This window comes from Heptranchias perlo, chromosome 14 (genome assembly GCF_035084215.1).
Source record: "Heptranchias perlo isolate sHepPer1 chromosome 14, sHepPer1.hap1, whole genome shotgun sequence".
NCBI lineage: Eukaryota > Metazoa > Chordata > Chondrichthyes > Hexanchiformes > Hexanchidae > Heptranchias > Heptranchias perlo.
This window is the reverse complement of record NC_090338.1, coordinates 4338252-4365167: the sequence shown is the minus strand read 5'-3', so window position 1 is coordinate 4365167 and position 26916 is coordinate 4338252. Positions and strand designations below refer to the sequence as shown.

At 48.7% G+C, this 26916-nt stretch overlaps 1 protein-coding gene across 1 annotated transcript in view; it reads right to left on the bottom strand.

The window, feature by feature from the left end:
* The window catches only part of mgat4b (alpha-1,3-mannosyl-glycoprotein 4-beta-N-acetylglucosaminyltransferase B), a 301140-nt gene that overhangs the window by 26084 nt on the left and 248140 nt on the right, over nt 1-26916 (bottom strand). Inside the window, exon 9 of the mRNA XM_067995968.1 lies at nt 16354-16484. Within this exon, the coding sequence (XP_067852069.1) occupies nt 16354-16484 (131 nt within the window). The remainder of the gene's footprint in view (nt 1-16353; nt 16485-26916) is intronic.

Genomic DNA, 26916 nt, shown 5'->3' with positions numbered 1-26916 from the left:
GGAGAATTTAAAACACTTTTTTTTAATACTTGAAAATTCACATTAAAATTTTTCTCTCGTAAAAAATTCTGATAGGAAGATTCATTTTACAGCCCACAACTCACATTGTGACACACAAAAAATGGATCAGAAACTCTAAATTGGGGGGGGGGGGGGACTCATGAGAATATGCAAGGGAGGGGGTTCTATTTCAGCCATAAAAGTAGTAGACTGTGTAAAACAAGTGGGGGGAATCATGGTTTTACATTCTGACAGAACTTAACGCAACGGAACTACGCTGCCTACATGAAAACCAAGAGCAGGAAGCTTGAGAAACTCGGCATCACCACCAGCAACGACCAAGCTTCCCCTGGTACCACGGTTGCAACCACAGGGAAGTCTATTGTCAATTTATCCGACCACACCCTTCAACCAGACGAAATCGAAGTTCTCAGCCGAGGGCTCAATTTCTGCCCCACTACCAAAATGGACCCCATTAGTCTCGCGGCGGACACAGAGGAATTCATCAGGAGAATGAGGCTCCGGGAATTCTACCACAAACCCCAAGATTTCAGCAGCGAACCCAATGAGACAATCGACGATCCGGAACAGCAGACAGAGGGATCCGCGGTACAGCAACCGAAGAGGAAAGAGTCAAACTGGACTCCTCCGGAGGGTCGCTGCCCTCAGCTGGACATGTATGCTCAAGCTGTCAGGAAATGCGTCAATGCCAGATTCATCAGCCGCACTCAGAAGACAGTCCAGAATGTCACCCGAGCACAACGCAACGCCATCAACGCTCTCAAGACCAACCGCAACATCGTCATCAAACCAGCGGACAAAGGAGGAGCCATAGTCATACAGAACAGAACAGACTATTGCAAAGAAGCATACCGACAACTGGACAACCAGGAACACTACAGACGGTTACCCGCAGATCCGACCAAAGAACACACCCACCAGCTCAACAAACTGATCAAGACCTTCGATCCAGACCTTCAAAGCATCCTACGCATTCTCATCCCACGTAATCCCCGCGTGGGAGACTTCTACTGCCTCCCAAAGATACACAAAGCCAACACACCCGGACGTCCCATCGTATCAGGCAACGGAACCCTGTGTGAGAACCTCTCTGGATACATCGAGGGCATCCTGAAACCCATCGTACAGGGAACCCCCAGCTTCTGTCGTGACACTACAGACTTCCTACAAAAACTCAGTACCCACGGACCAGTTGAACCAGGAACACTTCTCACCACGATGGACGTCTCGGCACTATACACCAGTATCCCCCACGATGACGGCATCGCTGCGACAGCATCAATACTCAACACCAACAACAGCCAATCTCCGGAAGCCATCCTACAACTCATCCGCTTCATCCTGGATCACAATGTCTTCACCTTCGATAACCAGTTCTTTACCCAAACACACGGAACAGCCATGGGGACCAAATTCGCACCCCAATACGCCAACATTTTCATGCACAAGTTCGAGCAGGACTTCTTCACTGCACAAGACCTCCAACCAACACTATACACCAGATACATCGACGACATTTTCTTTCTATGGACCCACGGCAAGGAATCACTAAAGAGACTACACGATAACATCAACAAGTTCCATCCCACCATCAAGCTCACCATGGACTACTCCTCAGAATCAGTTTCTTTCTTGGACACACGAATCTCCATCAAAGACGGGCACCTCAGCACCTCACTCTACCGCAAGCCCACGGACAACCTCACGATGCTCCACTTTTCCAGCTTCCACCCTAACCACGTCAAAGAGGCCATCCCCTATGGACAGGCCCTGCGAATACACAGGGTCTGCTCAGACGAGGAGGAACGCGATGGACACCTACAGACGCTGAAAGACGCCCTAGTAAGAACGGGATATGACGCTCGACTCATCGATCGACAGTTCCGACGGGCCACAGCAAAAAATCGCATAGACCTCCTCAGGAGACTAACACGGGACGCAACCAACAGAGTACCCTTTGTCGTCCAGTACTTCCCCGGAGCGGAGAAACTACGCCATGTTCTCCGCAGCCTTCAACATGTCATCAATGAGGACAAACACCTCGCTATGGCCATCCCCACACCTCCACTACTCGCCTTTAAACAGCCACCCAACCTCAAACAGACCATCGTTCGCAGCAAATTACCTAGCTTTCAAGAGAACAGCGTCCACGACGCCACACAACCCTGCCACGGTAACCTCTGCAAGACATGCCAGATCATCGACACAGATACCACCATCACACGAGATGACACCACCCACCAGGTGCATGGTTCATACTCCTGTGACTCAGCCAACGTTGTCTACCTCATACGTTGCAGGAAAGGATGCCCCAGAGCATGGTACATTGGCGAGACCATGCAGACGCTGCGACAACGGATGAACGGACACCGCGCAACAATCGCCAAACAGGAGGGTTCCCTCCCAGTCGGGGAACACTTCAGCAGTCATGGACATTCATCCACCGACCTTCGGGTAAGCGTACTCCAAGGCGGCCTTCGAGACACACGACAACGCAAAATCGCCGAGCAGAAATTGATAGCCAAGTTCCGCACCCATGAGGACGGCCTCAACCGGGATCTTGGGTTCATGTCACGCTACACGTTACCCCACCAGCGAACAAATGTTATCTGTTTTTAATATAATGGGTCATTTGCTGGCTCTCTCTGCCTTCCGGATGTTTCTGCCTCTCTCTGTGTTTTTTTTTCTCTGTTTTTTTTCCCTGTTTGTTTTTTTATTGAATGTGTATTCGGAGGTTCTGCAGGTAACACCTCTCTGTCTGAACACGGTGATTGCCTTGGCAACGGGCAGTTGCAGGGGCAGTCTGTAAACACCATGTATTATTGTTCAATATGTATAAATGCGTAGGCTTCAAGGAGATCTTGAAACATTTGCCTGAGGAAGGAGAAAATCTCCGAAAGCTTGTGAATTTAAAATAAAATTGCTGGACTATAACTTGGTGTTGTAAAATTGTTTACAATTGTCAACCCCAGTCCATCACCGGCATCTCCACATCATAACAGAGAGAGTGAACGTCAATGTAGATATCCGAAATAGTAAGCTTGAAAATAGACACAGAAATGAGATCTAACCATTAGGAATACGGGAATAGGAGGAGGCCATTCAGATCCTCAAGCCTGTTCTGCCATTCAATTAGATCACAGTTGATCTGTATCTCAACTCCACCTCCAGAGGGAATCGTTTCTCTCTACTCTGTGAAATCAAGGATTTTAGCAAGGCTTTTGACAAGGTCCCACATGGCAGACCAGACAAAAAAGTACAAGCCCATGGGATCCAAAGGAAAATGGCAAATTGGATCCAAAATTGGTTCAGTGGCAGGAAGCAAAGGGTAATGGTCGACAGGTATTTTTGTGACTGGAAGGCTGTTTCCAGTGGGGTTCCGCAAGGCTCAGTACTAGGTGCCTTGCTTTTTGTGATATATATTAATGATTTGGACTTAAATGTAGGGGGCATGATTAAGAAGTTTGCAGATGATACAAAAATTGGCCATGTGGTTGATAGTTAGGAGGAAAGCTGTAGACTGCAGGAAGGTATCAATAGACTGGTCAGGATGGCAGAAAAGTGGCAAATGGAATTCAATCTGGAGAAGTGTGAAATAATGCATTTGGGGAGGGCAAACAAGGTAAGGGAATACACAATAAATGGGAGGATAATGAAAGGTGTAGATGAAGAGTTTTAGGCATAGAATATAAGTGCAGGGAGGTTATGCTGGAACTGTATAAAACACTAGTTAGGCCACAGCTTGAGTACTGCGTACAGTTCTGGTCACCACATTACAGGAAGGATGTGAGTGAGCGGATACAGAGGAGATTTATGAGGATGGTGCCAGGACTGGAAAATTTTAACCATGAGGAAAGATTGGATAGGCTGGGGTTGTTCTCTTTGGAACAGAGGAGGCTGAGGGGTGATTTAATTGAGGTGTCCAAAATTATGAGGGGCCTAGATAGAGTGGATAGGGAGGATCTATTTCCCTTAGCAGAGAGGTCAGTAACCAGGGGGCATAGATTTAAAGTAATTGGTAAAAGGATTAGAGGGGAGCTAAGGAAATTTTTTTTCACCCAGAGGGTGATGGGGTCTGGAACTCACTGCCTGAAAGGGTGGTAGAGGCAGAAACCCTCAACTCATTTAAAAAGTGCCTGGATGTGCCGTAACCTATAGGGCTACGGACCAAGAGCTGGAAAGTGGGATTAGGCTGGGTGGCTCATTTTCAGCCGGCACAGACGTGATGGGCCGAATGGCCTCCTTCTGTGCCGTAAATTTTCTATGATTCTACGAAATCCTTTAATCATCTTAAACACTTCAATTAGATCACCCCTTAACGTTCGATACTTGAGGGAATACAGGCCTAGTTTGTGCAACCTGTCCTTATAATTTAACCCTTTTAGCCCCAGCATCATTAATGTTACTGTTTCAGGTCTGTACATTGAATATGGATTACAGGATGGTCTCTGACATCTTTAGATGTATTCACCAACTGTGCACACAACACCCCACGTACCATACAGCTGTTTGACAGGTACTAAACGTACCCATATTAAAAAAATAAATTCTCCCCAAGGTCTTACTGGGGTGCAGCCCATCAAGGATCAGCAGCCCCCAGCAACTATGCTGCATGTGTGGGCCGAGACAGTGAGCGTCGGCAGGCTGTTTGACTGTGTGGGAGGGGGAGGAAATCATAGGCGAATGTTATCCTGCCCCAGGCGGTACATTTATTAACTGAGCCAGTGGTGGAGCTGGAACTAAATGCTCCACTCATTATTTCAAACATCACTCTGTAATCCCAATCCTCTCATGAACTCGTGATTTCAAACAGTATTTAACAATGCCTCTGTAGTTCCCCATCACCCCCTCCCCCACCCCCCCCCCCCGCCACCCAAAAGTACTGTGTCTCTTCATTTTATATATATTTACATGATTCCCAGTCAACACTGATGAAAATGCAAGTTTTGGTGGACACCGATGAACTGTATCAGGTGGATCAGACACTCAGATTGACATGCGATTAGATTGTTGCAATCGGACACACAGCACAATCCCGGCATTGTACAGCCCACAGATTCCATGGAAGAGAATTTCAACTCCACGCACAGAAAATGCTTTGATCAATCAGGTCAGAGACACACGGAAAAAAAAATGACTTGTTATAACATTCCCCACCCATTAACTTTCTTCTGTCCCAGCTGTGCTCATAGTTGCAGAAATAAGGCACCCTCGACCCAGAGTTTCTTCATAATGTCATGATGTCAGCCGTGGCTCAGTGGGCAGCACTCTCACCTCTGAGTCAGGAGGTCGTGGCTTAAGTTCCCCTCCAGAGACTTGAGCAGATAATCCAGGCTGACACTCCCAGTGCATTACTGAGGGGGTGCCGCACTGTCGGAGATGCCGTCTTTTGGATGAGACGTTAAGCCGAGGCCCCGTCTGCCCTCTCAGGTGGGCGTAAAAGATCCCACGGCTACTATTGTGGATACTGTGCTACTACAAGTGGATCCCTTGAAGAGTATAGAGATTGCCGGAGTAGAGTTAAGAGAGAAATCAGGTGGGCAAAAAGGGGACATGAGGTTGCTTTGGCAGATAAGGCAAAGGAGAATCCAAAGAGCTTCTACAAGTACATTAAGGGCAAAAGAGTAACTAGGGAGAGAGTAGGGCCTCTTAAGGATCAACAAGGTCATCTATGTGCGGAACCACAAGAGATGGGTGAGATCCTGAATGAATATTTCACATCGTTATTTACGGTTGAGAAAGGCATGGATGTTAGGGAACTTGGGGAAATAAATAGTGATGTCTTGAGGAGTGTACATATTACAGAGAGGGAGGTGCTGGAAGTCTTAACGCGCATCAAGGTAGATAAATCTCCGGGACCTGATGAAATGTATCCCAGGACGTTATGGGAGGTTAGGGAGGAAATTGCGGGTCCCCTAGCAGAGATATTTGAATCATCGACAGCTACAGGTGAGGTGCCTAAAGACTGGAGGGTAGCAAATGTTGTGCCTTTGTTTAAGAAGGGCGGCAGGGAAAAGCCTGGGAACTACAGACCGGTGAGCCTGACATCTGTAGTGGGTAAGTTGTTAGAGGGTATTCTGAGAGACAGGATCTACAGGCATTTGGAGAGGCAGGGACTGATTAGGAACAGTCAGCATGGTTTTGTGAGAGGAAAATCATGTCTCACGAATTTGATTGAGTTTTTTGAAGGGGTAACCAAGAAGATAGATGAGGGCTGTGCAGTAGACGTGGTTTACATGGACTTTAGCAAAGCCGTTGACAAGGTACCGCATGGTAGGTTGTTACATAAGGTTAAATCTCACGGGATCCAAAGTGAGGTAGCCAATTGGATACAAAATTGGCTTGACGACAGAAGACAGAGGGTGGTTGTAGAGGGTTGTTTTTCAGACTGGAGGCCTGTGACCAGCGGTGTGCCTCAGGGATCGGTGCTGGGTCCGCTGTTATTTGTTATTTATATTAATGATTTGGATGAGAATTTAGGAGGCATGGTTAGTAAGTTTGCAGATGACACCAAGATTGGTGGCATTGTGGACAGTGAAGAAGGTTATCTAGGATTGCAATGGGACCTTGATAAATTGGGCCAGTGGGCCGATGAATGGCTGATGGAGTTTAATTTAGATAAATGTGAGGTGATGCATTTTGGTAGATCGAATCAGACCAGGACCTACTCCGTTAATGGTAGGGCGTTGGGGAGAGTTATAGAACAAAGAGATCTAGGAGTACAGGTTCATAGCTCCTTGAAAGTGGAGTCACAGGTGGATAGGGTGGTGAAGAAGGCATTCGGCATGCTTGGTTTCATTGGTCAGAACATTGAATACAGGAGTTGGGATGTCTTGTTGAAGTTGTACAAGACATTAGTGAGGCCACACTTGGAATACTGTGTACAGTTCTGGTCACCCTATTATAGAAAGGATATTATTAAACTAGAAAGAGTGCAGAAAAGATTTACTAGGATGCTACCGGGACTTGATGGTTTGACTTATAGGGAGAGGTTAGATAGACTGGGACTTTTTTCCCTGGAGAGTAGGAGGTTAAGGGGTGATCTTATAGAAGTCTATAAAATAATGAGGGGCATAGATAAGGTAGATAGTCAAAATCTTTTCCCAAAGGTAGGGGAGTCTATAACGAGGGGGCATAGATTTAAGGTGAGAGGGGAGAGATACAAAAGGGTCCAGAGGGGCAATTTTTTCACTCAAAGGGTGGTGAGTGTCTGGAACGAGCTGCCAGAGGCAGTAGTAGAGGCGGGTACAATTTTGTCTTTTAAAAAGCATTTGGACAGTTACATGGGTAAGATGGGTATAGAGGGATATGGGCCAAGTGCAGGCAATTGGGACTAGCTTAGTGGTATAAACTGGGCGACATGGACATGATGGGCCGAAGGGCCTGTTTCCATGTTATAAACTTCTATGATTCTATGATTCTATTTTGAAGAAGAGCAGGGGAGTTCTCCCAGGTGTCCTGGCCAATATTTATCCCTAAACCGACATCACTAAAATTTTCTGGTCATTATCACATTGCCATTTGTGGGATCTTGCCGTGCGCAAATTGGCTGCCGCATTTCCCCACATTACAACAGTGAATACGCTTCAAAAATTACTTAATTGTCTGTAAAGCACTTTTGTGCGTCCAGAGGTCCTGAAAGGAGTTATATAAACACAATTCCTTTCCTTTACAATATTCATTGGTTGGGACACCTGACATCACTGCCTTCTTTCAGTAAAAAGCAGTGATAAAAGTTTGCACATTAACTCACGAATGTTTGCAGCAGAAATATCCATTTGGGCATAGCACACAGCAATGAATTATTTAATCTCGACATAAATACAGCACACAGTGCAGACACAAGGTGCTATTAAGAGTAGTGTAGCCAACAGTAAAGACCTGCAAGTCTCTCTGACGGCAGATGTGCAGTTCCCTCCCCATCAAAGGAGCGAACTTTACCAAAAAGGCAGGTCCACGAGCCTGTCGTTTGGTTATGGCCGCCCGCTTTGGTACGTTAAATGCTGATACTAGCCATTCAAGGCCTCCCTATTATGCAGTAGAGTCCTGTCGCCACTGTGCACTGTGTTGGTGAGTGGTTAAGATATCACAGCCGGGCCAAGCCTTAAGATAATACACTAATAGCTCCCATCCATCATCAAGACCAAGGGATAATCAATGGAAAATATAACACTTAAGGGACGGGGGTAATCCCTGAGGTTTCCTCTCCCCCCAGAGACCACCTCCCTCCCTTTCAAAACAACTGTCATCACCCCCACATCAGAAAAACCTACTCTCAACCTCCCTGACCTTGCAAACTAACCCCTCCCCCAACCACCCTCCCTCCGGTCCGGCAAAACTTCGATTTTAAAATGCTCATCCTTGTTTTCAAATCCCTCCATAGCCTCGCCCCTCCCTTTCTCTGTAACCTCCTCTAGTGCTACAACCCTCTGAGATCTCTGCGCCCCTCCAATTCTGACCTCCTGCACATCCCCGATTTTCATCGCTCCACCATTGGCGGCCGAGCCTTCAGCTGCCTAGGCCCTAAGCTCTGGAATTCCCTCCCTCAACCTCTCCGTCTCTCTACCTCTCTCTCCTCCTTTAAGACGCTCCTTAAAACCTACCTTTTGGTCACCTGTCCTAATATCTCCTCATGTGTCAAATTTTATTTGATAAATCGCTCCTGTGAAGCGCCTTGGGCCGTTTTACTACTTTAAAGGAGCCATTTAAATGCGAGTTGTTGTTGTAGTCCCAAAATGGTGATCAAAACAAAAAGGCAAAAGAGTAAAAGTGCCTACACAAGGCAGACAAAGCTTCCTGCTCTGCATCGGATCCTGACAAAGCCTCTTAATGCCTTAATGCTCTTAACAGCCACTGCTTACATATATCATAAGCCTTAGAGCTGCTTATCTGTAACCTTATCCATATCAGATTCCTCTTCTGCACTCCCTACAGGTTGTGCATCCAATTATTGTTGTTCGCTTTGCCTCATCCTCTCTTCTCCAAGCCTTAAGATAATACACTAATAGCTCCCATCCATCATCAAGACCACGGGATAATCAATGGAAAATATAACACTTAAGGGACGGGGGTAATCCCTGAGGTTTCCTCTCCCCCCAGGGACCACCTCCCTCCCTTTCAAAACAACTGTCATCACCCCAACATCAGAAAAACCTACTCTCAACCTCTCTGACCTTGCAAACTAACCCCTCCCCCAACCACCCTCCCTCCGCCATCTCTAACCTCTCTTTCCTCTGCAAAGTCCTTGAATGTGTTGTCGTCTCCCAGATAGAGTCATAGTCATAGAGTTATACAGCACGGATAGAGGCCCTTCGGCCCATCGTGTCCGCACCGGCCATCAAGCCCTGTCTACTCTAATCCCATATTCCAGCATTTGGTCTTGTATGCTATGGCATTTCAAGTGCTCATCCAAATGCTTCTTGAATGTTGTGAGGGTTCCTGCCTCCACAACCCTTTCAGGCAGTGAGTTCCAGACTCCAACCACCCTCTGGGTGAAAAAGTTCTTTCTCAAATCCCCTCTAAACCTCCCGCCTTTTACCTTGAATCTATGTCCCCTTGTTATAGAACCCTCAACGAAGGGAAAAAGCTCCTTAGTATCCATCCTATCTGTGCTCCTCATAATTTTGTACACCTCAATCATGTCCCCCCTCAGCTCCAAGGAAAACAAACCCAATCTTCCCAGTCTCTCTTCATAGCTGAAGCGCTCCAGCCCTGGTAACATCCTGGTGAATCTCCTCTGCACCCTCTCCAAAGCGATCACATCCTTCCTGTAGTGTGGCGACCAGAACTGCACACAGTACTCCAGCTGTGGCCTAACCAGTGTTTTATACAGCTCCATCATAACCTCCTTGCTCTTATATTCTATGCCTCGGCTAATAAAGATGTGGAGATGCCGGTGATGGACTGGGGTTGACAATTGTAAACAATTTTACAACACCAAGTTATAGTCCAGCAATTTTATTTTAAATTCACAAGCTTTCGGAGATTTTCTCCTTCCTCAGGCAAACATTTGCCTGAGGAAGGAGAAAATCTCCGAAAGCTTGTGAATTTAAAATAAAATTGCTGGACTATAACTTGGTGTTGTAAAATTGTTTACAATCGGCTAATAAAGGCAAGTATCCCATATGCCTTCTTTACCACCTTATCTACCTGTTCCGCCGCCTTCAGGGATCTGTGAACTTGCACACCAAGATCCCTCTGACCCTCTGTCTTGCCTAGGGTCCTCCCATTCATTGTGTATTCCCTTGCCTTGTTAGTCCCTCCAAAGTGCATCAGCTCGCACTTTTCCGGGTTAAATTCCATTTGCCACTGTTCCACCCATCTGACCAACCCATCTATATCGTCCTGCAGACTGAGGCTATCCTCCTCGCTATTTACCACCCTACCAATTTTTGTATCATCAGCGAACTTACTGATCATACCTTTTACATTCATATCCAAGTCATTAATGTAGACCACAAACAGCAAGGGACCCAGCACCGATCCCTGTGGTACCCCACTGGCCACAGGCTTCCAGTCACAAAAACAACCTTCGACCATCACCCTCTGCCTTCTGCCACTAAGCCAGTTTTGTATCCAAAGTGCCAAGGCACCCTGGATTCCATGGGCTCATACCTTCTTGACCAGTCTCCTGTGCGGGACTTTATCGAAGGCCTTACTGAAATCCATGTATAACACATCCACTGCGTTACCCTCATCCACACGCCTAGTCACCCCCTCAAAAAATTCAATCAAATTAGTCAGACATGATCTTCCCTTGACAAAGCCATGTTGACTATCCCTGATTCATCCTTGCTTCTCCAAGTGGAGACTAATTTTGTCCTTCAGAATTTTTTCCAATAATTTTCCTACCACTGATGTTAGGCTCACTGGCCTGTAGTTCCCCGGTTTTTCCCTACTCCCCTTCTTGAATAATGGTACTATATTAGCGGTTCTCCAGTCCTCTGGCACATCCCCTGTGGCCAGAGAGGTTCTGAATATATGTGTTAGAGCCCCCGCAATCTCCTCCTTTGCCTCACACAGTAGCCTGGGATACATTTCGTCCATGGTGTCACCTGTTCTGGTGATTCAGGCAGATCCCATGGCACTATTGAAGATCGTGGCGTTCTCATGGTGTCCTGGGGTCAACAGTTCTCCCTCAACCAACACCGCCAAAAATATCTTGTTTCTGTTGGTGGGATTTTGTTATAGAATGATGCAGCAGAGAAGGAGGCCATTCGGTCCATCGCGTCTGTGCAGGGTCTTTGAATGAGCTATCCAATTAGTCCCACACCCCCTGCTCTTTCCCTGTAGCCCTGCAAATTTTTCCCCTTCAAGAATTTATTCAATTCCCTTCTGAAAGTTATTATTGAATCTGCTTCCACCGCCCTTTCAGGCAGCGCATTCCAGATCATAACAACTCGTTACATAAACAAAATCTCTCCACACCTCCCCTCAGTCATTATATTGTGCTTGAAATGGCCGATGTGCATGTCTATATAACAGCGACCACTGCACTGCAAAGTAAATCACTGCACATGAAGAGTTTTGAGACACAAGGCTCTTCATTAACCCATGTCTAATTCAGGACGCTTACCCAAAATGTGCAAACAAGGGACTGTAAATCACGAAAAAATCAAATAAGTAAGAATGCCTGTGCTCACCTCCCACAGTGGGCACACTGAGATTACTATTAATCACCAACTGCTGAGTTACAGTCACCATGTGTGAGCTTCAAAATGGTGCAGCAGAAATCTGAATGTAAATTACTTTAGGGAGTCTGCCTGCTGCCTTGGTTCACAAACACCCGTCACACCACGGATATTAATGCATTAAAAAATCACCCATGAACACCCAACAGATTTCTGGAATGAACCTTTATGTTACTCCTGACAGATGACTGGAGATTGCTCTACGCATCTGCCCCTCGTTCCCTTCCTCTCCCGTTTTGGAATAGGATTCCATGGGTGCAGGAGTGCCTCTGGTAACTCATTCAAATGCCCATTCTTCACGTACGAACCTCGACAAGTATCGACAGTCTAATTGGGGCGAGGAGGAGGAGGGTTGGAGGAGGAGGAGGAGAAGGGTGAGTGGTTAAGGCACCACAGCCTCACCTGATAGCCAAACAGGGCAGGATTTCCAGTGGTCATAGGAAGAGATTGGGGGGCAGAAACTCCGGATGATTTCTCACTCTTGCCTGCTGTCTCACAATTGGAACCAGGCCATTTAGCAATGAAATCAGGAAGCACTATTTCTACTCAAACGGTAGTGGAAATCTGGAATTCCCTCCCTCAAAATACGGGGCATATGACAGATGTCAGGTTGATAACACAAGTGAGAACCAGGCGGAATATAGCAGGTTCAGAGGGGAAGTGAAAAAGGAAATAAGAGGGGCAAAGAGAGAGTATGAGAATAGACTGGTGGTCAACATAAAAGGGAATCCAAAAGTCTTCTACAGGCATGTAAACAGTGAACGGGTAGTAAGAGGAGGGATAGGGGCCGATTAGGGACCATAAAGGAGATCTACTCATGGAGGCAGAGGGAATGGCTGAGCTTCTCAATGAGTACTTTGCAACTGTCTTTACCAAGGAAGAGGATGCTGCCAGAGTCACAGTAAAGGAAGATATAGTTGAGATACTGGATGGGCTAAAAATTGATAAAGAGGTACTTGAAAGGCTAGCTGTACTTAAAGTAGATAAGTCATCCGGTCCGGAAGGGATGCACCTTAGGTTGCAAATTGCGGAGGTACTGGCCATAATCTTCCAAAGATCCTTAGACACGGGGATGGTGCCAGAGGGCTGGAGACTTGCAAATGTTACACCCTTATTCAAAAAAGGGTGTAAGGATAAACCCAGCAACTATAGGCCAGTCAGTTTAACCTCAGTGGTGGGGAAACTTTTAGAAACGATAATCCAGGACAGAATTAACACAGTCACTTGGAGGAGCGTGGATTGATTAGGGAAAGCCAGCAAGGATTTGCTAAAGGCAAATCGTGTTTAACTAACCCGATAGCTTTTTGATGAGGAAACAGAGAGGGTAGATGAGGGCAATGCAATTGATGTGGTGTATAATGGACTTCAAAAGGCGTTTGATAAAGTGCCGCATGATAGGTTTATAAATTAAGATTGCGGCCCATGGAATAAAGGGGGCAGTAGCAACATGGATACGGAATTGGCTAAGTGACAGGAAACAGAGAGTAGTGGTGAACAGTTGTTTTTCGGACTGGAGGGAGGTGTACAGTGGTATTCCCAAGGGATCAGTGCTGGGACCACTGCTGGGACCTATCATGCAGCACTTTATCAAACGCCTTTTGAAGTCCATTATACACCACATCAATTGCATTGCCCTCATCTACCCTCTCTGTTTCCTCATATATTACTGACTTGGACTTGGGTGTACAGGGCACAACTTCAAAATTTGCAGATGACCCAAAACTTGGAAGGATAGTGAACGGTGAGGAGGATAGTGATAGACTTCAAGAGGATATAGACAGGCTGGTGGCACGGACGGACATGTGGCAGATGAAAGTTAACGCAGAAAAATGCAAAGTGATACATTTCGGTTGGAAGAACGAGGAGAGGCAATATAAACTAAAGGGCACAATTCTAAAAAGGATACAGGAACAGAGAGATCTGGGGGTGAATATGCATAAATGGTTGAAGGTGGCAGGGCAGATTGAGAAAGCAGTTAAAAAAGCATACGGGATCCTGGGCTTTATAAATAGAGGCATAGAGTACAAAAGTATGGAAGTCATGATGAACCTATATAAAACACTGGTTCAGCCAGTGCGGTACCTAGAATTGTGTCCAGTTCTGGGCACCGCACTTTAGGAAAGATGTGAAGGCCTTAGAGAGGGTGCAGAAGAGATTTACTGGAATAATTCCAGGGATGACGGACTTTAGTTACGTGGATTGACTGGAGAAGCTGGGATTGCTCTTCTTGGAACAGAGAAGGCTGCAAGGAGATTTGATAGAGGTATTCAAAATCGTGAAGGGTCTAGACAGAGTAGATAGAGAGAAACTGTTCCCATTGGCGGAAGGGTCAAGAACCAGAGGACACAGATTTAAGGTGATTGGCAAAAGAACCAAAGGTGACATAAGGAAAAACTTTTTTACACAGCGAGTGGTTAGGATCTGGAATGCACTGCCCAAGGGGGTGGTGGAGGCAGATTCAATCATGGCCTTCAAAAAGGGAACTGGATAAGTACTTGAAAGGAAAAAATTTGCAGGGCTACGGGGATAGGGCGGGGGAGTGGGACGAGCTGGGTTGCTCTTGCATAGAGCCGGCGCGGACTCGATGGGCCGAATGGCCTCCTTCCGTGCTGTAACCTTTCTATGATTCTATGAAAAAGGCTATGGATGCTAGGGATCAATTGGAGCTTTCAAAATTGAGATCGATGGATTTTTGTTGGGTAAGGGTATCAGGGGATTTGGTGCTATGGCGGGAAAATAGAGTTGAGATACAGATCTGCCATGATCTAATTGAATGGTGGAACAGGCTCGAGGGGCTGAATGGCCTCCTCCTGTTCCTATGTTCTCACAGACACCTAACTATAATGGTCCAAGTGTAATGCTAGATCAGATTAGTTCCCTCTGCACCAACCAGGTATAGCAATTTATAAGCTTTATTTCCTCATTTTAAGTTTGATTTTTAAAAAATTATTAATTCTCGGGATGTGGGCGTTGCTGGCAAGGCCGGCATTTATTGCCCATCCCTAGTTGCCCCTTGAGAAGGTGGTGGTGAGCCTTCTTCTTGAACCACTGCAGTCTGTGAGGTGAAGGTTCTCCCACAGTGCTGTTAGGAAGGGAGTTCCAGGATTTTGACCCAGTGACGATGAAGGAACGGCCGATATATTTCCAAGTCGGGATGGTGTGTGACTTGGAGAGGAACGTGCAGGTGGTGTTGTTCCCATACACCTGCTGACCTTGTCCTTCTAGGTGGTGGAGGTCGCAGGTTTTGGAGGTGCTGTCGAAGAAGCCTTGGCGAGTTGCTGCAATACATCCTGTGGATGGTACACACTGCAGCCACGGTGCACCAATGGTTTAGGGAGTGAATGTTTAAGGCGGCGGATGTGCTGCCGATCAAATGGGCCGCTTTGTCCTGGATGGCGTCAAGCTTCTTGGTGTTGCTGGAGCTGCACTCATCCAGGCAAGTGGAGAGTATTCCATCACACTCCTAACTTGTGCTAGGACACACCTAGATTACTCTGTGCAGTTTTGGGCTCCTTATTTAAGAAAGGACGTAATTGCTTTGGAGGAGGTTCAGAGAAGGTTCACTCGACTGATTCCTGGGATGAGGGGGTTATCTTATGAGGAAAGCTTGGACAAGTTGGGCCTGTATACACTAGAGTTTAGAAGAGTGAGAGGTGATCTTATTGAAACATATAAGATCCTGAGGGGACTAGAAGGGGTAGATGCTGAGAGGATGTTTCCCCTTTTGGGAGAGACTAGAACTAGGGGACACAGTTTAAAAATAAGGGGTCTCCCATTTAAGACGGAGATGAGGAGAATTTTTTTCTCTCTGAGGGTCGTGAGTCTGTGGAACTCCCTTCCCCAGAGAGCCGTGGAGGCAGGGTCATTGAATATTTTTAAGGCTGAGTTAGATAGATTCCTGATTAACAAGGGAGTCAAAGGTTATAATAGGTAGACGGGAGAGTAGGGTTCAGGTCGCAATCAGATCAGCCATGATCTTATCAAATGGCAGAGCAGGCTCGAGGGGCCGAATGGCCTACTCCTGCTCTTAATTCATATGTTTGTATGACACTGGGAGAACTACCTGCTCTTCTTCAAATTATGCTATAGAACATTTTAACATCCACCTGAACATGTATTTATTTATTTTTGGTTAGCCGGATGCCTAACAGGCACAGAAATGTGGCTGTGCTTACCGAGTCCGAAACCAAGCTACTGATAAACCCACACAGGTAGAGTTTCTGTTCACTCAATACGAGGTGTACACACTTCTCCTACAGGGACGCACTGCACTTACCCCAAGCCCAGCAAGTTTAGATGGTGATCAGCCACAGACAAGGCTCAGGGACTGGCAAGTGTGTGCTGGGATACTACTGGAGTTAAACAGCTCAAACCATGCAGCTGGTCAGGACATTGCACTGGTGAACTTTCCGCTTCTCGCTCAGCTCAGGCCGCCCTTCCCATTAGGACACTGGCGGGTAAGGGGGTTACCCATCTGAAGAGGCGAAGAACGGTCACTTTGGAGAGGGTTTCTGGTATCAGCGTAAACCGCACCCCAGCGATAGCCTTCAGGAGAGGAGAGCAAATAAACTGGGGTGGGGGGGGGGGAGGGGGAAAGGGAGAAAACACCTGGTTCTATAAACTATTTAAATATTCCACTTACTGCATCTTTTTCTGGGTTGCAAACTTTAACCCATAAAATGTGGTCCAGCAGCCAATCAATGGGCTTGTCCTTGTAGAACATCAGAATAAACTCCACAATCAGACTTAGGTCCAGTGATTTGAACATTTTTCCTAGACAAAAAAAAACAAAATTCTGTTAATATCTTATTATTATTATTTAGGGAGTACAAGTTGTATCAAATATGCAGTGACAATTTTTTTTTTGAGATAGTGTAATTTGCACCAGTGCTGTGTGGTATTCAGAATGTGATTGGAGAGCGGGGTAAACACTTGTATCCTTCTGAAGGTTATCGATAAATTCAGTCTGAATGTGTTTTGACATGATCTTAAACTCCACAAAGAGCCATGGGCTCGAGCTCAGAAGAGGGACGGTGAACACGCAGTTTACATTTAACTACTTTACACAGAGGATTCTCAGTGTGTGGAACAGACTGTTCAAGGAGACAGAGACAGCAAGATTAAGATGTAACCAGATAGATACTTTGCAGAAAGGACATTGAGAGACTGCGGGAGGGCGAGCGGGAGGGAGGGGCGCGCGAGCAGGTGGGCGAGCCCCCCCACCACCACCGAGAGCGCGCGAGCCCCCCCAACCACCACCGAGAGAGCGTGAGCCCCCCCACCACCACCGAGAGAGCGCGAGCCCCCCCCACCACCACCGAGAGAGCGCGAGCCCCCCCCACCACCACAGAGAGAGCGCGAGCCCCCCCCCACCACCACAGAGAGAGCGCGAGCCCCCCCCACAGAGAGAGAGCGCGAGCCCCCCCCCACAGAGAGAGAGCGCGAGCCCCCCCCACAGAGAGAGAGCGCGAGCCCCCCCCCACAGAGAGAGAGCGCGAGCCCCCCCCCACAGAGAGAGAGCGCGAGCCCCCCCCACAGAGAGAGAGCGCGAGCCCCCCCCACAGAGAGAGAGCGCGAGAACCCCCACAGAGAGAGAGCGCGAGCCCCCCCCACAGAGAGAGAGCGCGAGCCCCCCCCCACAGAGAGAGAGCGCGAGCCCCCCCCACAGAGAGAGAGCGCGAGCCCCCCCCACAGAGAGAGAGCGCGAGCCCCCCCCACAGAGAGAGAGCGCGAGCCCCCCCCACAGAGAGAGAGCGCGAGCCCCCCCCAGAGAGAGAGAGAGCGAGCCCCCCCCCCCCAGAGAGAGAGCGAGCCCCCCCCCCCAGAGAGAGCGCGAGCCCCCTCCAGAGAGAGAGAGCGCGAGCCCCCCCCCCCAGATAGAGAGAGCGCGAGCCCCCCCCAGAGAGAGAGAGCGCGCGAGCCCCCCCCCCAGATAGAGAGAGCGCGAGCCCCCCCAGAGAGAGAGAGCGCGAGCCCCCCCCCAGAGAGAGAGAGCGCGAGCCCCCCCCAGAGAGAGAGAGCGCGAGCCCCCCCCCAGAGAGAGAGAGCGCGAGCCCCCCCCCAGAGAGAGAGTGCATGAGCCCCCCCAGAGAGAGAGAGCGCGCGAGCGCGAGCCCCCCCCCAGAGAGAGAGCGTGCGAGCGCGAGCCCCCCCCCCCCAGAGAGAGAGCGCGCGAGCCCCCCCCAGAGAGAGAGCGCGCGAGCCCCCCCCAGAGAGAGAGCGCGCGAGCCCCCCCCAGAGAGAGAGCGCGCGAGCCCCCCCCAGAGAGAGAGCGCGCGAGCGCGAGCCCCCCCCCAGAGAGAGAGAGCGCGAGCGCGAGCCCCCCCCAGAGAGAGAGAGCGCGAGCCCCCCCCAGAGAGAGAGAGCGAGCCCCCCCAGAGAGAGAGAGCGCGAGCCCCCCCCCAGAGAGAGAGAGCGCGAGCCCCCCCCAGAGAGAGAGCGCGCGAGCCCCCCCCCCAGAGAGAGAGAGCGCGAGCGCGAGCCCCCCCCAGAGAGAGAGAGCGCGAGCCCCCCCCAGAGAGAGAGAGCGAGCCCCCCCCAGAGAGAGAGAGCGAGCCCCCCCAGAGAGAGAGAGCGCGAGCCCCCCCCAGAGAGAGAGAGCGCGAGCCCCCCCCAGAGAGAGAGAGCGCGAGCCCCCCCAGAGAGAGAGTGCATGAGCCCCCCCAGAGAGAGAGAGCGCGCGAGCGCGAGCCCCCCCCAGAGAGAGAGCGTGCGAGCGCGAGCCCCCCCCCCCAGAGAGAGAGCGCGCGAGCCCCCCCCAGAGAGAGAGCGCGCGAGCCCCCCCCAGAGAGAGAGCGCGCGAGCCCCCCCCAGAGAGAGAGCGCGCGAGCCCCCCCCAGAGAGAGAGCGCGCGAGCGCGAGCCCCCCCCCAGAGAGAGAGAGCGCGAGCGCGAGCCCCCCCCAGAGAGAGAGAGCGCGAGCCCCCCCCAGAGAGAGAGAGCGAGCCCCCCCAGAGAGAGAGAGCGAGCCCCCCCAGAGAGAGAGAGCGCGAGCCCCCCCCAGAGAGAGAGAGCGCGAGCCCCCCCCAGAGAGAGAGCGCGCGAGCGCGAGCCCCCCCCCAGAGAGAGAGAGCGCGAGCGCGAGCCCCCCCCAGAGAGAGAGAGCGCGAGCCCCCCCCAGAGAGAGAGAGCGAGCCCCCCCAGAGAGAGAGAGCGAGCCCCCCCAGAGAGAGAGAGCGAGCCCCCCCAGAGAGAGAGAGCGCGAGCCCCCCCCAGAGAGAGAGAGCGCGAGCCCCCCCCAGAGAGAGAGAGCGCGAGCCCCCCCAGAGAGAGAGTGCATGAGCCCCCCCAGAGAGAGAGAGCGCGCGAGCGCGAGCCCCCCCCCAGAGAGAGAGCGTGCGAGCGCGAGCCCCCCCCCCAGAGAGAGAGCGCGCGAGCCCCCCCCCAGAGAGAGAGCGCGCGAGCCCCCCCCAGAGAGAGAGCGCGCGAGCCCCCCCCAGAGAGAGAGCGCGCGAGCGCGAGCCCCCCCCCAGAGAGAGAGCGCGCGAGCGCGAGCCCCCCCCCAGAGAGAGAGCGCGCGAGCGCGAGCCCCCCCCCAGAGAGAGAGCGCGCGAGCGCGAGCCCCCCCCCAGAGAGAGAGCGCGAGCGCGAGTCCCCCCCCAGAGAGCGAGAACGCGAGCGCGAGCCCCCCCCCCCCAGAGAGAGAGAGCGTGAGCGAGAGCCAGAGCGCGAGCGAGAGAGCCCGCCAGAGAGAGAGAGAGAGAGAGAGTATAACGTACTCTATTATTCAAAATGGAACTGGCCAGCTGGAGTGCGATGGTCTCTTCCAGTGCTGAACATTCCCATGTTCCTATCCATTTACTGTGCATCCTGAAGTATCAGTCGTTTTGATGTAAAATTCACAAACACTAACTGAATGGCAGAGTTATCCCAATCGTGCCCAAGATCCAATCCTCCGGTTCACAGGTCATATTACATACCAAGTTGTACTGGCATGGTACTTGTGAAGACCATGCTCGCACTTCTTTCAACGTAATGGCACTGCCTAGAGTCATGATGTGTAATTTCTGTCAATGTCACTTTGAGAAAGCTTCACCAACTTGCATTTATACAGCACCGTTTACATACAAAAATGTCACAAGATGCTTCACAGGAGTGTAATCTAGGAAATGGAGGCCAAGCCAAAGTAGGTAGCAGGAGAGGTGACCAAACGCTTGGTCAAAGAGATGGATTTCAAAGACTATCTCAAAAGGAGGAGAGGGAGGCAGAGAGGTGGAGAGGTTTTGGAAGGGAATTCCAGGGTGCAGGACCTAGATGGCTGAAAGCACGGCTGCCAATGGCGGGGTGAAGGGCGGGACAGGGGACGCACGGAGGCCAGAGTCAGAGGAACCGAGAGTTCAGGGGGGAGGGGTTTGGGCTGGTGGCGGTTACAGTGATAGGGAAGGGCAAGGTCAGGAAGACATTTGAACACACTAAAAATGTTTAAAACATTTCCAACGAACTCGTTTTATCAGCACTTATGTATGATTTCAGCAAAAATAGCAGCTCACGATGTCACCAATGCACAGTGATTTGAGGAAATCTCCCTCCCCAACAACTTGCATTTATACAGCGCCTTTAACGTAGCAAAACGTCCCAAGGCACTTCGCAGGAGCGATTATCAAACAAAATTTGACACCGAGCCACATAAGGAGATATTAAGACAGGTGACCAAAAGCATGGTCAAAGAGGTAGGTTTTAAGGAAGAGAAGGAGGCGGAGAGGATTAGGGAAGGAATTCCAGCGCTTAGGTCCTGACAGTCACAAAAGCCTAAAGTTGCAAAACGAGCATTTAACACTCAAAACAATGTGGTCGCCGTCACTTCCATCAGGACTTTGTTCTGAAACTTGTGCTTGCACCAGAAACAACAGAGGTCGCACTCAGTCGCTCTCTCCAGACCAACTTCCTTGCCAGCTTTTCCAAAATTAAAAGGCAAACAAAGACGCGAGTGTAAGAAGGAAAACTGCGGCTTTTAAATGAAGAACCACTGTTTGGCCTGTTCCAATTTGTATGTGGTTCAGCAAACGGTTGTTGTTGGGGCGTTCAATAAAAAATGTGCTGTGTTCAGCTCAGGAGAAACAAATTGCTGCCACGTCAATAGCTCTTGTGCTCAAACTGCCAAGACGGTTACAGAGGTGCAATTGTTCAAGGAAAAAGTACCAGTTCAAATAATTATTTAGCATAATATATATCTGCATTGATCCTTTGTTTTCCGGTAAACTAGTACTAATGATTCTGTGGGTACTTGCTGTGGGAGAAAAGAGGGACAATCGCACTTTCAAAGCACCGCTAACTGCACGTTATGCTAAAAAATTATACACAGCACAAAGCAATCATACTCCATCTAAATACTGTTCAATGCACGAACAACATTACAGACGAGTTTTTTTTCCTCTCTCCTTGCGTCGGCTAGTTTGGCCTCTAGCTTTCCTTTGTTTACAATCGATTTAGTTGGCCCCATGAATCACTCCCCAGTGAGATGATGAATGGACATGCCGCACGCTCTTCCCGTGGCTTTCCGCCCTGGCTGCCTTCCCCGGAGGGTAGTTCTCCAGCCATGGCGAGGCAGATGGATTGCAAGTCCTCTAATCCCCCTCCCCGACCATTGAAACAGTTGGCGGAATGGTGGCTGATGATTGAACTCATTACGTGTACAGTATGGCTTAAACCCAACCTCAGCTGACAACATTAACACTGCGGGCAGGGGGACCAGAGCAAAAAAAAATACTAACTTAACTGGCAACGAGCTTCCAAAACCGAATACAGAACGTACAGCGCAGAAACAGGCCATTCGGCCCAACTGGTCTGTGTTCCACACAGTGTTTATGCTTCACATGAGCCTCCTCCCTCCCTACTTCATCTCACCCTATCAGCATATCCTTCTACTCCTTTCTCCCTCATGTACTTATCTAGTTTCCCCTTAAATGCATCTGTGCTATTTGCGAGTTCCACATTCTAACCGCTCTCTGGGTAAAGAAATTTCTCCCGAAATCCTTATTGGATTTATTAGTGAATATCTTATATTTATGACCCCTAGTTCTGGTCTCCCCTACAAGTGAAAACATCTCTCTGTTTACCCGATCGAACCCTTTCATAATTTTAAAGACCTCTATCAGGTCAACCCTCAGCCTTTCCTGATAGTTGTAACCTCTCAGTTCTGGTATTATCCTAACAAATCTTTTTTGCACTTTCTCCAGTGCCTCGATATCCTTTTTATAATATGGAGACCAGAACTGTTACATAGGAACAGGAGTAGGCCATTCAGCCCCTCGTGCCTGCTCCGCCATTTGATAAGATCATGGCTGATCTGTGATCCAACTCCATATACCTGCCTTTGGCCCATATCCCTTAATACCTTTGGTTGCCAAAAAGCTATCTATCTCACATTTAAATTTAGCAATTGAGCTAGTATCAATTGCCATTTGCGGAAGAGAGTTCCAAACTTCTACCATCCTTTGTGTGTAGAAATGTTTTCTAATCTCGCTCCTGAAAGGTCTGGCTTTAATTTTTAGACCGTGCCCCCTACTCCTAGAATTCCCAACCAGCGGAAATAGTTTCTCTCTATCCACCCTATCCGTTCCCCTTAATATCTTATAAACTTCGATCAGATCACCCCATAACCTTCGAAACTCCAGAGAATACAACCCCAATTTGTGTAATCTCTCCTCGTAACTTAATCCTTGAAGTCCGGGTATCATTCTAGTAAACCTACGCTGCACTCCCTCCAAGGCCAGTATGTCCTTCCGAAGGTGCAGTTCCCAGAACTGCTCACAGTACTCCAGGTGCGGTCTAACCAGGGTTTTGTATAGCTGCAGCATAACTTCTGCCCCCTTGTACTCTAGTCCTCTGGATATAAAGGCCAGCATTCCATTAGCCTTCTTGATTATTTTCTGCACCTGTTCATGACATTTCAATGATCTATGTACCTGAACCCCTAAGTCCCTTTGGACATCCACTGTTTTTAAATTTTAACCATTTAGAAAGTACCCTGTTCACAATACTCCAAGTGTGGTCAAACCAAGGTTCAATACAAGTTTAACATAACTTCCCTGCTTTTCAATTCTATCCCTCTAGAAATGAATCCCAGTGCTTGGTTTGCATTTTTTTATGGCCTTATTAACCTGAATAGGGTCAATGGAAAAACTCAGGGGTGAATTCTCACCTTTAAAAACGGGTAGAGAACGTGAGTTAGTGGTTCGACTGCCTGTTTTACACACCGCCCGATTTTCGTTTGCATTGACTGGCGGTTAAAGTGAAGATTCACCCCTCAGTCTCTTCAGCACCAACTTGAGTCAGTGGGTCGCACTCTCGCCTCGGGGTCAGCAGGATGTGGGTTTCAGAGCCTCACTGGAGGCATAGGGAGGTTTTGTGAGTCTGCCTCTCATGTGACGCAGTTAAGCCAAAGTCATTGCCTGAAGCTTCAATCCCTTATAATTGCTAATCGATTAACCCTTTGCCCTCACCGACAAAAAGAAGAACCTTCCACCCAACTGAAGAGGTTCCCTTTTCTCTTTCGTTCTCAGTCCTCAGACGCATAAACGTGAAATTCTCATCCTCGTGTTTAAATCCCTCCATGGCCTCGCCACTCCCTATCTCTGTAACCTCCGCTGACTCCCCCTCCTACGAACACTCTGTTCCTCTCACTCTGGCATCGCGTGCTGCACCCCCCCCACCCCGACAAAACCCTTGGCCCCACCATTGGCGGCCGTGCTTTCATCCACCTAGGCCCTACCCTCTGGAATTCCCTCTGTCTCCCCACCTCCCTCTCCTTCTTTAAGACAGCTGTCAGCCATGGTGCAGTGAGTAGCATTCTCACCTCAGAAGGTTGTGGGTTCAAGTCCCACACCAAAGACTTGAGTACATAATCCAGCGCATTACTGAGTGAGTGCTGCATTGTTGGAGGTGCCGTCTTTCTGATGACGTGTCAAACCGAGGCCCCGTCTGTTCTCTCAGGTGGGTGTAAAAGATCCCACGGCCACTATTTTGAAGAAGAGCAGGGGAGATCTCCCTGGCGTTCTGGCCAATATTTATCCCTCAACCAGCATCACTAAAACAGATTATCTGGTCATTATCACATTGACGTTTGTGGGATCTTGCTGTGCGCAATTTGGCTGCAACGTTTCCTACATTACAACAGTGACTACACTTCGTGAAAGGTGCTATAGAAATGCAAGTCTTTCACTCTTTTAAACACCCCCCCCCCCTCTGAACAAGCCATTGGTCAGCCCCCTCCCAATATCTCCTTGGTTGGCTCAGCGTTCATTTTTGTCCGATTACAATCCTGTGAAGCGCCTTGGGGTGCTTTTCTACCTTATATACGCTATATAAATGCAAGATGTTGTCGTTCTGGTGCGGAGGGTGGGAGGGAGGCAACAGCTTCTCTGTAAAGTCATTTTTATCAGTTGACACAAGAGCACTTATTGATTATTAAATAGCAAGTGATATGCAAAGATGCTGGGTGGTAGAAGCAGCCTCTTGGACACAGTAACTGCACTCTGGGAAGAACTAGGTTCGCTCTGCTGGAATACAATATGGCTGTTATACAAGGCTAGCTGAACACAAGTGCTGGGTCGTGCTCACTCAAGCCCGCAAGTTGAAAGCAGGCTGATCCTTTCACAGCGCCATGGCACCAATGCGATCTCCGCACTGCTGCTCAGAATGTGATGAATGGCACTCAGAGTCGGAAGAACTGGCTTATTCTTCCCTGCCTCTTCTTGCTGGATTCAAATGCATGAGATTACATTAGTGTGTCTGGTAGGGAACAAAGCAACATTTTAAGACTCAAAGCCTTAATGGTACTTTGATTCGTTCGGGTGTTGCGGGCATTTATTGCCCATCTCTAGTTGCCCCAGGTGGTTTTTGATACAACCGAGTTTCTCGCTGGGACACTTCAGAGGGCAGTTAAGAGTCAACCACGTTGGTGTGGGACTGGAGTCACACATAAGCCCAGATTGGGTGAGGACGGCAGGTTTCCTTCCCTAAAAGGACATTAGTGAATCAGTTGGGTTTTTACGGCAATCTGACAGCTTCACGGTCACTTTTACTGAGACCAGGTCTTTATTTTATTTGAGACTGAATTCAAATTCTCAAACTGCCACGATGGGATTTGAACTCACGTAGATTATTAGTCCAGACCTCTGGATTACTAGTCCAGTAACACTACACTACCGTACCCTGCTTAGGGTAGATCAAACAAGATTAGTATCGGTGAAACTCACGTAAACAGCAAGACTAATATAATTTACATAACTCTTCATTGCGCAGCTTGTTCACATACAATGAATTGAGGAAAGAACGAACTATGAAGTGTGATTCATAGTTCACAAAGCGTAACACACAGCAAGATCCCACAAATGGCAATGACATAAATGACCAGTTAATTTGACTTTTTTGAAAAAAACACAAATGGTATTAGAAAGAGGAGATCTTTCTGTACAGGCAAAGGGGACCACAGTAAAATGACACATCCCAAGGGCCCCTCTGACAGTGCAGCACTCCTTCAGTGCAGCAGAGCATCAGTTCAAGTCCTGGAATGAGTCTAGAACCTACAACCTTCTCATCCACAAGCGTGAGTGCTGCCAAATGAATCAAACTGATACTTCAACAACAACTTGCATTTATCACCCAAGGTGCCTCACAGACAAAAATGGACACCAAGCCAAAAAATTAGGAAGGATAGCCAAAGACTTGAGTCAAAGAATTGGGCTTTAAGGAAGGTCTTAAAAGGAGGAGAGGGAGGTAGAAGATTTTAGCGAGGGGATTTCAGAGCATGGGGCCTAGATGGCTGAAGGCACGGCCATCAATAGTAGGGTGAATGGAGGGGAGAATGCATGAGGCCAGAGTCAGAGGAACAGAGAATACAATATGGGGTGGGGGAGGTTGTAGGGCTAGAGGAGGTTACAGAGATAGGCAGGGACTACCATGAGCCCATGCAACACAATCAGGACCGAAGCAGTTGTAATCTCTACGACTAGTATTAAAAATGTCAGTTAATAAATAATGAATCAGTTGTCCATTCATGAAGTCATGTTTTTTTGAAAGTGAAAGTGTGCCATTCTGACACACTCTCAGCCAAGAGAGAGATTAAATTGGAGTCAGGTATCTCACTTTTTCTAAACTCTAATCTTTCTTGCTATGTTTGCACTGCACGGATTAGTGTCAAATATAATATAAATTTTCATTTCTTCTCCTGGTGTGAACAGCTAAAACACAATCCCAGCTGTTCTCTTAATATTGTAGCAATTCTTTGTTTCACATTAGGAACATTTCACATTACTAAGAGCCATAAAGACTGTGTAGTGTTGGCTTGATCAACATTAAATTAGCAACTTTACAAGTGCTGTGTTTAATTAGAGATTCAATGGAACCTAATCTGAATATAACTCACCAGTGCCAAGTAATAGACCGAATCTGGCACAAATTAGCTCCACAGGGAGCTCCACAGGTGCTGACGGAATTCTTTGCTCATTGCCACTTGCAAGGAAAACCACAGTTAATAGGATCCTGGGTTATACTGCCAGATCAGTTGAAGGTAAATCCCGTGACGACCGGTGCGCTGGTCAGGCTCCAACCAGAATATTTTTTTTTCATTCTCGGGATGTGGGCGTTGCTGGCGAGGCCAGCGTTTACTGCCCTGTCCCCTACTGAGGGGCTCGCTGGTCCACTTCTGAGGGCAGTTAAGAGTCAACCACATTGGTGTGTGGGACTGGAGTCACATATAGGCCCAGAGCGGGTAAGGATGGCAGGTTTTCTTTCCTAAAGGGCATTAGAGAACCAGTTGGGTTTTCAAACCACAATCCGACATCTTCATGGTTGTAAAAACCTGGGGTAAAAATCATAGGGACATTAAAAATGTGTGTTTTTTTTTTCCTTCATTTTCTTGGAACACTTTTGGGAAAAGATGGGGGAAAAAAAAGGCAGTTTGACTGACAGTCAAGAATCAGCCAATTGAGTAACAAAGAGTCTGTTCGCTTTCCAACTGGCCGTGGGAAGGTGGGGCACCGCGAGGATGGACGCGTCGGGCGACCAATGGTGGGAGGGTGGGGGTGGGGGTGGGGCAGTTCACAGCAGGAGGTCACGTGATAAAAAACTTCCAACTCAGAGGTGGCTTAATGGAGATCTGGGGTAAATTTTAACCCGGAGCTGGGAAGAAAGCCGGGGGTGGGGGGTGGAATTCCTGACGGGAAACCCAGTAGTACGGGTTTCCTGGACTTCCTACGATTTTGACG